We start from the raw sequence: 11,674 nt of genomic DNA, 5'->3' as shown, positions 1-11,674 counted from the left end.
TGTTGGGCAGCATAGATTGTATGCACTGGGAATGGAAGAACTGCCCCGCTGCATGGAAAGGGATGTACACTACCGGTTTCAAGGCCAAGAATCCCACGATGATCCTTGAAGCAGTAGCTGACTACCGGTTGGGGATATGTCATGCCTATTTTGGAGTAGTCGGGTCGGACAACGACATCAACGTCCTCCAGTCGTCGCCCCTTTTCAACTACTAGTGCATGGGCGTCGGTCCAGCCGTCAACTTCGTCGCCAACGACAACCAGCACAACATAGGCTATTATTTAGCGGATGTGATATACCCGATGTGGCCCGTCTTTGTGAAGACGATCAGATGCCCAACGAATGCGAAGAAGGTATACTTTGCGCAACGTCAGGAGGCAGCGCGCAAGGATGTGGAGAGGGCATTTGGTGTGCTCCAGGCTCGATGGGCGGCAGTGAAGGGTCCATCACGGCTATGGTACGTTGATAGCGTCGCCGACATCATGTATTATCATCCACAACATGATCGTCGAAGATGAAGGTCCAGCACTGATCGATTGGGCCAATGATGATGCTGATGCTGCGGGTCCAAGCCACGGCGTGGCCACTAGCAATGTACGCATGGGGATTCCCCATGACGACGTCGACCGAGTTCGTGCATTTACCGACATGCGCCAAAAACAAGCCCACGTTCGACTCCAGAACGATATTATTGAAGAAGTGTGGCAGCGTAGAAGTCGTCGTTGATGTAGTTTTTAATTATTGAAATGTATTTTTTTTATTTGGTGAAATGTACTTTTCTTATTTTAATGGAATTTTTTCCTTATTTTCGTCGAAATTTTAATTACGTAAATTGTTTACTTCCGGAAATTGTTTAATTTGTGAATTTGTGATTTTTTTTAATGTGGGAATTTCGTCGGGAATTCTGCAGGGGAATTCCGCCACTGTGCAGTGGGAAGTCCGTATGACGTGGCAGTGCAGTGGGAAGTCCTTCTGACGTGGCAGAAGGTGTTTTGGGGAAAATAACACAAGATGTAAGGCCGCTAGTGGTCTTTTACCTATGATCTTAGGCATAATTGTTTTTTCAGCTGGGAATGTGGGACATCAAATTGTTTCATCATGTAATTCATGATGGGCTTCGTATTTATTATTGGGCCATAAGTCATAAATCCAAAATCAAGCTGCTATGCACTTTCTAAGCATTATTTATCTAAATAATCTTGTTTTTCAATACTATTACATTTTAATTTACCTAAACAATCTCATTTTTCGATGTTATTACATTTTAACATTATATTAAAGGAGTATGTGTGTGGTTCGAAGCCAAACTTTGCTTTCGGAATAAGAAAAACACGAGTATAGAAGTTATGCTACAACAAGCTTGCTATGCAAATTCTTAGCTATATTTTGTAGTAGTATTATCAAAACGTGATATACCACTGTTTCATGTTAATTGAGTCATTTTTCTATTTTGAAAAGTTCAAAGATAATTGAGTCATCTTTATTTATGGTAAAAAAATACTTCCTCCGTCCACACAAAATAGGACACATTGTGAATGACACGAGTTTTAATGTGGAATTAGTAAAGTAAGAGAGAAATTAAGAAAGAAGTAGTGTTAGTAGAATGCATGGTCCATATTATTAGTAAGAGAGAAGGGGAAAAAGTAAGAGTGTAGTTGTTGCAAATTTTCCTTTTTTAAATGTACTCTATTTTTTGTGGACAACCAAAAATGACAAATGTGCTATATTTTTGGTGGACGGAGGGAGTATCTTTACTGTATTCTTTCTCCATTTCTCTTACTTTATTCACCATCCATTTTAACACACTATTCTTAAACTACGTGAAAAAAAAGCCTCAATTAGCAAAGAACGTCGTATTTATGGTATAAATTTATGTTAGATAATCACAAATAATGAGTAGTAATTTTTTCTTTAAAACAATTAATAACCAAAATGATGCTACTATCATTTTAATTGGTTAATAATTTGCCACTTCAATACTAATCACTATTCACGCCATATATGATTTAATTTCGCCAAAATGTTTTATTGTAGAAAACTCATTTATAATATAATAATAATTTGTTGGAATTTTGATTCAAACTGTAATGTTTGAGAATTTCCCAAACACACGAGACGGGTCCCATGTCTGCAATCCTTTCAATTCCATCCTCAAACCCTCCCACCATATCCACGTTCAAGAATCTCGACTTCTGCTCAACCATGGCCGAGCTCAAGCAGCACCACGCCCAAATCGTCAAGCTCGGCCTCTCCTCCGACAACGATGGCACGGGACGCCTCATCAAGTTCTCCGCCCTCTCACAGTCCGGCGACTTGCCTTATGCACTGAAGGTGTTCGCTTCATTGCCCCAACCAGATGCTTTCATATACAACACCATCTTCAGAGCCTACTTACACGCACAATTGCACACGCACTGCCTTTCCCTCTACTCCCACATGCTCCAAAACTCCGTCACGCCCAACAACTACTCCTTCCCTCCCGTTATCCGAGCGTGCGCCGCTGCTGCCGGAGTCGGAAAGCAGGTGCACGCGCACGTGATCAAATTCGGATTCTCTCGAGACTCGTATTGCCAGAACAATTTGATCCGAATGTACGTCGGCTTCGATGAATTGGAGGCCGCGAGGAGGGTTTTCGATCGTATGGAGAGGAAGGACGACGTTTCTTGGACAACGATGATCAGTGGCTACTCGCAATGCGGATGGTTGGGCGAGGCGCTGCGTGTTTTCGAGACGATGGCTGTCAAGAACTCAGCTGCGTGGAACGCTGTGATCGCAGCTCATGTGCAGAATAATAGATTTCATGATGCTTTCAAGCTCTTTGATAGGATGATGGAGGAGGATGTGGAGATGGATGGCTTTGTTGCGGCTAGTATGCTCGCGGCTTGCACGGGGCTAGGCGCGCTGGAGCTAGGCGAGTGGATACATGAGCGGATGGAGAGTAGGGGGATCAGGATCGACACGAAGCTGGCGACGACGCTCATGGATATGTATTGCAAATGTGGGCGTTTGGATAAGGCGGTTGAGGTGTTCGATGGGTTGCGTGTCAAGGGAGTTTCGTCGTGGAACTGTATGATCGGAGGGTTTGCGATGCACGGACGAGGTAGGGATGCGATTGGGCTTCTGAAGAGGATGGAGGCGGAGGCGGGGAGGCCGGATCCTGTGACGTTTGTGAATGTTCTTGCGGCTTGTGCACACTCGGGTATGGTGGAGGAGGGGAGGCGTTACTTCTCTTACATGACCGAGGCCTATGACATCGCTCCTAGGATGGAGCATTACGGCTGCTTGGTTGATCTGCTCGGGCGGGCGGGGTTGTTGGATGAGGCTAGGATGGTTATAGATGAGATGCCGATGAGCCCAGATGTTGGAGTGTTGGGAGCCCTTCTCGGGGCTTGTAGGATCCATGGGAATCTCGAAATGGCGGAGGAGGTAGGGCATCGGGTGATTGAGCTAGAGCCGGGGAACAGTGGGCGATACGTGCTTCTGGCGAACCTATACGCGAAGGAAGGGAGATTGGAGGATGTGGCGAGGGTTAGGAAGTTGATGAATGATCGAGGGGTGAAGAAGGTGGCCGGTTCTTCAACGATCGAACTAGCTGGTAGCGTGTGTGAGTTTGTGGCCGGCGGTAGGGCTCACCCCGAGGCTCGAGAGATATATGCCAAAGTCGGGGAGATTGTGCGTAGGATTAGGGATTTTGGGTATGTGACGGATAGTGAGGGAGTGTTGTATGAAGCAGGTGAGGAGGAGAGTGAGAATCCATTGCACTACCATAGTGAGAAGCTGGCTATTGCATATGGGCTGCTGAAGACCAAGCCCGGTGACACGATCCGCGTCACGAAGAATTTGCGTGTGTGTAAGGATTGCCACGAGGCAAGTAAGCTCATCTCGGAAGCGTATGATCGAGAGATAATCGTGAGGGATCGGAATCGATTCCACCATTTCAAAGGGGGAGTTTGTTCGTGTAACGACTACTGGTGACCACCGTTGATCGGACGAGAAACGAGATCATATGTTCCAGAAATAGTGTATATTAGTCTAATTTATAAGAGAATAGCTCAAATAGTTTTATTATACATCCTCCTCAAACTGATGAAGAAGATAAAATTTTATATCAATATAGCTAACATCCTAACTCAAATTTGGGAGAATTGATGGGGTAGAGGCTTTGCAAAAGTTACCAGGAAACCTAATTCTTAGAAAGCTCCTGGCTGCGCTTTGCAGCAGTGACGACCGCATTCATCAGAATGCCTCGAAAGCCTGCCTTTTCCAGCTCGTGAATCCCGGCTATGGTCGTGCCACCAGGCGAAGCCACGCCATCTTTGAGCTGGCCGGGGTGTTTGCCCGTGCTTGTTGCCATTGATGCTGCTCCCAGTACCTGAACGATATCGTCAGATTGAGGCCGGGCGACTCGGGTCAGTCATTTTTGGCAAAGCAAGAAAAAATTTGAATCACCACATTGATGTACTGTTTGAGAAGCCAGACCAAATGAGAGCTCACGAGGTAGACCGGCAGCCACACCTCCATCGGCTAAAGCTTCAATCGCTAAGAAGACGTATGCCGGTCCACTAGCACTGCAATCCAACAAAAGATCTCGACAATCTCAAGGCCACGATACACCGACACTCAACTCTATTAATACGTAAACAGTTCATACACTAGTAGAGAGCTATACCAGACGCAGCTACACCAACAGCAGCTGGGGTGTTGGGCACTACCCTAACGAATCGGCTGTGATCTTCCCACTCCTGAAAACGTGTCAAACGGTAACGCAGGTAAAGCTCGTTATAGATTATACACGAGTACAATAATCTAGCTCAGCAGTAAACTATACGAACCAGCAAATCTTTTAGCTTGACTCCAGCGACAACCGACACTAAAAGCTGCTTCTCTGAAAGAAGTGGCCTTAACTGCATCACCACGTCTTTCACTACATATTCGAACAACACAAGGAAACAGAGATTAGAAAAACCGGGAATGAAAATGAAAGCGGATATCTATCAGCTAGCTACCAATTCCATCAAGTAGCACGGTAATGATTTCACATGAGAAAAACGAGACGCAGTGGAGAGGGGGGAGAAAATAACAGCAACGAGAAATTACCAACTTGAGGTTTCGCGGAGAATATAACTACATCGCTATCTTGGACTACCTGTCCTTCAGATATTGCGAAAACAGAATGGAGTTACGATGAAGAAGTATCACATTTCACTCCCCCGTTGAAGAAAATGAAGGGCAACGTGGAAAAATATAACAATTCAAGCACGAGAGCGAGCACCTGACTGTTCTGATCAAAGACTTTCTCCAAATGATTCAAAGACTGAACGCCTCGCGCCAAGATGAGCTGTCTGGACTTGGGAAGCCGGCAAAACGCCTGAACTGACGACACCTCTGGCAATGCTCTCCGCCATTTTCCCAGCTCCAATGAAACCAACCTTGCACGATTCAGTCGGAATTGGCGTAACGTTGGCCATTCTGGCTATGATCTCAGCAAAACCAACCTAAAGCCTAAAATGCTCACAAAAATAGGAAAAAGTCATGAAAATCATAGCACTATTAAAAGGAATGGGAATCAAGAAACATTACATTGGATTCAATATGTCATAAAGAAAACATCAAAACCTATATGGCAGCCACCAAATCAAAGCATTCACAACCATTACAATAAACACAACTAGTTTCTAACTATCTTGCTGATCATTAAATCACAAACTAAAGCTAGAGAATTGTAGAGATACTTAACATAAACTCCTATGCTACTAATTGTTCATAAAAACCTAACTTTTTTTCTGCACTACATATTTTAGAACAAATAAAACCTCAATCTTGAAGTTCAATACTTCACAATTAAAAAAAATAGATCTTAAATAGAATAATGACAAAAAGGATGGATAAAATGGACATCAGTGTAGAGCAAGGTCAAGGCAGTGAGCAGCGTAAGAGACTGAATAAATACTAAAACCAGCGTCAAGAAAAAAAAATCAACTGCCACTATGCGTAATTGCAATAATACCTCAGAAAAAGAAAAAAGGGAAATCAAGAAAGGATAGATACCCTTTTAATTCTGTAGGGCTATCCGGCTAGCTATGGACAGCCGTTGAGCGCCCACAACCAGCGTTTTAGCTCCGGCGGGAGAGGATGACTGAGGTGAGTTATGGAGTGTGAAGTTGTCGGTCTGATTTTACTATATTAACCTATTTTTCATATTTTAGTAATGTTTATGATTAAAATTGACATTTACTACTAATGGGTTGTAGCGCCGCTAGGAGATTTTCGCCTTAATCCGTAAGCCCGATTGAGCAAGATTAATCCGATTCCGCTGAAGGCGTATTGGGAACACCAGTGGTCAAACCTGACCAAAAATGAGAAATGATTTAATTACATATCAATTCTATGGTGGGACAAAAGGAGTATTATTCTTTTATTATCTCTTATTTTATCATGGTTTTATTAAAATTTGTATAATTTATTTATAAGACTACTTTTGTTAAGCCAAAGGAGTATATAATATCCTTAATAGTCCATTCCTTAAGTAGAGAGATAAAACAATCTCAATTTAATGAAGTAAATAATATATATGGGTCCAATATTCTAACGCAAAAAGAAAAAGAAAAGTCAGTCTCCACTCCCTACTCTTAATTTCAAAAATTGGCCCTCACATAATCACAATACTTTAGCAAAATAATCGAAATTTTTTTTTGGAAACTTTATTCAGACTTTTGTGTAGCATAAATATTTTAATGTATATTGTAAGTACAAAAATCCACAAAAAGCATATTACCATTACTAAAAATAAAAGCCTATGATATATAAACGCATAATATTGGTCAATACATGTCATTTTCCTTAATGTGTTGATACCTTATTGGCTAACAAACATAAAAACAAAAGTAGTTTTTTCTTTATTTTTGGAGAAAAGATGAATCAATTATTGCCAGTGTTCTGTGGTATGATGAAAGGGACTGATTCATGTAATTCAATGCATTTTGCATTGTGTTATAAAACCATCTCCAATGGTATTCTAAAATTTTTAAATGATATAGGTAATTAGTTCCAATAGTACTTTAAAATTAATTCTATTTTTAGTTTTTGGGAAAAAAATACTTATCTTTAAATTTACATTAAACCCAAACCCAAAAGTTTTTTAAATTTTGTGAGTGAAAAAGACATACTCCCTCCGTCTCCAAAGAGTATGAACTTTGGGTTCGACACGAGTTTTAATACATTATTGATAAAGTAAGAGAGAGATAGAAAAAAAAGTTTTTTAAGCATTGTTAGTGGATAATGAGTCTCACCTTATTAGAGAGAAGAAAGTTTTCAAATTGGAATATTCATACTCTTTGAAGACGGATGAAAAAGGAAATAATGCATACCCTTCACGGACGGAGGGAGTAATATAGAGAATATTCTTTTAAGTTTGAGTTTAGTGTAAATGGTTGGAGTAAAATCATACTCCTTGATATAACATTTTACACTAAAATGAGTTTGAGTTTAATATAAATGGTTAGAGATCAATAACACTGTCACAATTTAATAAAATTTTAAGAGTTCAAAACTGTGTAAAATATTTCCATAAAAATTAATTAACCTTATATTTAGCGCAATATTCCGTCCCCCTCAAGTTATTTAAATTGTTTCTTTTGATCATGAATTTAAAAAATATACTAAAATCAAATTAAATACTATTAGAAGTGCATTAAATGAAAATGATGTTCAAGGATTATATTTACATAATAATGTACTCCTATGTAGCATAGCATTTGTCTTTTTCCTAATTCGACATATTTTAGTTGACACTGTGTAAAAAGATAAAAGGAGATGAAACATTTGAGGATTGGTAGCTAGCATAAACAGGAACATCATTTAGGATCAGTATTCAGTACTTATCGAATAAAGAAACGAAATTAAAGCATGCTTCTGTGGCAAAATAAAATTTGAACACAAATATCCACCTCATGAGAAAGAAACAAGCACGAATCTTCCTCTTCAAAAGAATCAGTCAAATATTAATTGTCTATAAATATATGCTCAAATCTAATCCAGACGCAGAAATTAAGAGAGAGAGAGAGAGAGAAAATGGCAGAATTGTTCGTGAAGCAGGCAAAGGAGTATTCAGAGAGTAGACCAACTTACCCTCAACAATTATTCGATTTCATCGCTTCTAAAACCCCTTCCCACAATCTTGCCTGGGATGTTGGAACCGGCACCGGCCAAGCCGCCCTTTCTGTAACTACTATTCTCTTTGTTCTTCAACAGTAGCGCAGAGTCATTTTTTTTTAAATAAAATGTACTAATACATTTTCTCACTTTTATTACTTTAATCTACGCATAATTGATGATCAGTTGGCTGCGATTTACGACAATGTAATCGCCACCGACACGAGCCCAGCGCAGCTCGAACTGGCGGCGCCGCACCCGAACATAACCTACCGCTGCACCACCGCGGCCGTCACCATGGACGAGCTCCACACGAAGGTGGGCTCGCAGTCCACCTTTGATCTTGTGGCGGTCGCGCAAGCCATGCACTGGTTCGACCGCCCGGCCTTCTACGACCGGGCCAAGTGGCTCCTCAAGAAACCCGGCGGCGTCCTCGCGGCCTGGTGCTACACCACCCCCGAGGTGGACGCCGCCGTCGACGCTGTCTTCCACCGGTTCTACACGGTGGATTCCCGTCCGTATTGGGACTCCGCCCGGGGGCTGGTGGACCGGAAGTATGAGACGGTCGAGTTCCCGTTTGAACCGGTGGATGGGCTCGAGGACACTGGGCCGGTCCGGTTCAACGCGGAGAAAGAGATGGATTTGGAGGGCTTTTTCACGTATCTGAGGTCTTGGTCGGCGTACCAGACAGCGAAGGAAAAGGGGGTGGAGCTGCTCACCGGTGAGGTGATCGACCGGTTCACTGCGGCCTGGTCCAGAGATGGCGTGACCCAGAAAACCGTAGTTTTCCCGGTCTACCTCAGGGTAGGGAAGGTCGGTTCATCATGATTCAACAAACCCCAAATTTGGTTTATTTTAGTATTTGGTTTTTGATGAATAAAAATGTTGTGTGATTAACATAAAATTAAATTAATGAAATTGGTGTCTCGTTTCTGGAAATTGTATAATTGGTTTTGTAAGTAAAAGTGGGTGGAACAAAAATAGAATTACATAAACTAAACAAATGTTACTATTCCATATCAATTCTAATTTGAATTGTTCAATTAAAATTGAATATATACGCTTTGAAGATAAATTAAAATTCATAGGTTCAATTTTCATTAAAGCTTTGTTATTAATTAGCAAGACTTTCTCTCAACTCATTACATGATAAATAAAGAATAAAAATATCCCATTAAAGCCTTTGCCTGTTTTAGCTTTGTAACACTGCCAATTATTACGAAGACACAAAATAAAAAAAAATTCTAAAGCAAATCATTAATATCAGTTACACCAAATAAACGCAGTTATTTAATTACTCCTAAATACTACCAAACAACACAAGTAGTAATAAAGAATTGGTTCAAGATTGTAGTGGACTTATTGGTAATGGCTATAAAGAAAGAAGACAAATCTTGTTTCTCTACTTTGACCAACTACACTGGATGGACCTTCCCCAGCAATGAACAATGACATTGCACCCAACTACTACTATATTATCTAACACATGCTTTCTTACAGATATTTACTCAAATATGAACAATATGATATCCTGAATGACGTGAAATACTTTCAGATCAAATCAATTTGGTGGATCTACTAATATTTGATCGGATACAATTCAGGTTTTGAAGTTTTGTATGTTGATTCTGCGATCTGTACTTTGAACCGAAAAATGATCAATAAGAAGAGGCCTGAAACGAAACGTTGCGTCTCTTTGTTTCTTAACCGATTTTAACTGTTTTTTCAAAGGGTTTCGAAAATTATAAATTAGTTCTTAGACTATCAGAAATTATATCTCCGAATGAATTTTCTATACAGCTCGACCCAAGCCAGAGGCTCTGCCCCTTGGACCCCGCTACTCGGGGGCACTGCCCCCGAACCCCCGTCTAATCATAATGAATTCAAACAAGCGTGCACTCCGCACTTACCAAACTTGTATGATGTCTCACTATAACAATATTGATCAATCAAGTTACTCCAATTACAATAAAATAACCAACATGCTTCACATTAATCTTACTCTTCAAATTATCACAAACACACATAGAGAATATGGCAGATTTGTTGATCAAGTAGAACTCTGGGGATAATCCTATTTATCAATCAAAACAGTATTATGGGGCAGGCCTAATTACCCATAAGAATGTTAGGACCGTCGACCGCAACATTAGTTTGATATTGTCCGCTTTGGGTCAAGCCCACACGGATTTGTTTTTGGGTCACTCCCAAAAGGCCTCAAACTAATTGGGGTTGGACAGGAATTATATACACCTTCCAACTTCCCTCACTCATCCGATGTAGGATAGGTTTGTAACCCAACAAACCTCCCCTCAAACCGAGACCACATCGGGAACGCAGTCGACACAAACATGGTCGTTCCAACCCTGGCCCCTGGGTCATCCTGGGCCCGACTCTAACCCGAGTCCTTCAGGGCCCGACCCTAACCGAGGCTCATCCAGGCACAACCCATAGCCACCTGGGCTCTGATACCACTTGTTAGGATCGTCGACTGCAACATTAGTTTGATATTGTCCGCTTTGGGTCAAGCCAGCACAGATTTGTTATTGGGTCACTCCCAAAAGGCCTCAAACTGGGGTTGGACATGAATTATATACACCTTCCAACTTCCCTCACTCATCCGATGTGGGATAGGTTTGTAACCCAACAAACCTCTTCTCAAACCGAGACCACATCGGGAACGCAGTCGACACAAACATGGGTTGTTCCAACCCTGGCCCCTGGGTCATCCTGGGCCCGACTCTAACCCGAGTCCTTCACGGCCCGACCCTAACCGGGGCTCATCCAGGCACAACCCATAGCCACCTGGGCTCTGATACCACTTGTTAGGATCGTCGACTGCAACATTAGTTTGATATTGTCCGCTTTGGGTCAAGCCCGCACGGATTTGTTATTGGGTCACTCTCAAAAGGCCTTAAACTAATTGGGGTTGGACATGAATTATATACACCTTCCAACTTCCCTCACTCATCCGATGTGGGATAGGTTTGTAACCCAACAAACCTCCCCTCAAACCGAGACCACATCGGGAATGCAGTCGACACAAACATGGGTCGTTCCAAACCTGGCCCCTGGGTCATCCTGGGCCCGACTCTAACCCGAGTCCTTCAGGACCCGACCCTAACCGGGGCTCATCCAGGCACAACCCATAGCCACCTGGGCTCTGATACCACTTGTTAGGATCGTCGACTGTAACATTAGTTTGATATTGTCCGCTTTGGGTCAAGCCTGCACGGATTTGTTTTTGGTCACACCCAGAAGGCCTCAAACTAATTGAGGTTGGACAGGAATTATATACACCTTCCAACTTCCCTCACTCATTCGATGTGGGATGGGTTTGTACCCCAACAAAGAACTCTTCCATTTCATTGCTTCCAATGCCCCCTCTCATGAACTAGCATGGGATGCCGGCACCGGCACTGGCCAAGCAGCCTGCTCAGTAAGTCCTCTCTCTCTCCTTTTCCTGTGTGTAATCTTGGGTTAGAGTTCTAAATGCATGCTTCATTGATGTGAACAGTTGGCC

General features: G+C 42.1%; 2 protein-coding genes and 1 pseudogene across 2 annotated transcripts; 2 read left to right on the top strand and 1 right to left on the bottom strand.

The window, feature by feature from the left end:
- Window positions 1-2,101: 2,101 nt before the first annotated feature.
- LOC121772695 (pentatricopeptide repeat-containing protein At5g66520-like) lies at window positions 2,102-4,003 on the top strand. Its single transcript, XM_042169889.1, has one exon. It carries the CDS (start codon window positions 2,125-2,127, stop codon window positions 3,973-3,975), a length of 1,851 nt encoding a protein of 616 aa, XP_042025823.1. The 5' UTR covers window positions 2,102-2,124; the 3' UTR covers window positions 3,976-4,003.
- Window positions 4,004-4,027: 24 nt separating this feature from the next.
- On the bottom strand, window positions 4,028-6,001 carry LOC121772696 (annotated as a pseudogene).
- Window positions 6,002-7,966: 1,965 nt separating this feature from the next.
- Window positions 7,967-9,090, top strand: LOC121769898 (putative methyltransferase DDB_G0268948). The gene is made up of 2 exons (XM_042166676.1): window positions 7,967-8,220; window positions 8,338-9,090. The coding sequence occupies exons 1-2, from the start codon at window positions 8,071-8,073 to the stop codon at window positions 8,977-8,979; spliced, it is 792 nt and encodes a 263-aa protein (XP_042022610.1). The 5' UTR covers window positions 7,967-8,070; the 3' UTR covers window positions 8,980-9,090.
- The last annotated feature ends 2,584 nt before the right edge of the window (window positions 9,091-11,674 follow it).

Source organism: Salvia splendens, chromosome 16 (assembly GCF_004379255.2).
Source record: "Salvia splendens isolate huo1 chromosome 16, SspV2, whole genome shotgun sequence".
Taxonomy (NCBI): Eukaryota; Viridiplantae; Streptophyta; class Magnoliopsida; order Lamiales; family Lamiaceae; genus Salvia; species Salvia splendens.
Note: the sequence above shows the minus strand (reverse complement) of the source record. Positions and strands in the feature narration are given on the sequence as shown.

Excerpts from the sequence above, each read along its gene's own strand:
- LOC121772695 (XM_042169889.1), top strand. The coding sequence starts at position 2,125 with ATGTCTGCAATCCTTTCAATTCCATCCTCAAACCCTCCCACCATATCC.
- LOC121769898 (XM_042166676.1), top strand. The coding sequence starts at position 8,071 with ATGGCAGAATTGTTCGTGAAGCAGGCAAAGGAGTATTCAGAGAGTAGA. Across the intron at positions 8,221-8,337 it reads CCGGCCAAGCCGCCCTTTCT|TTGGCTGCGATTTACGACAA; the intron begins GTAACTACTATT and ends ATTGATGATCAG.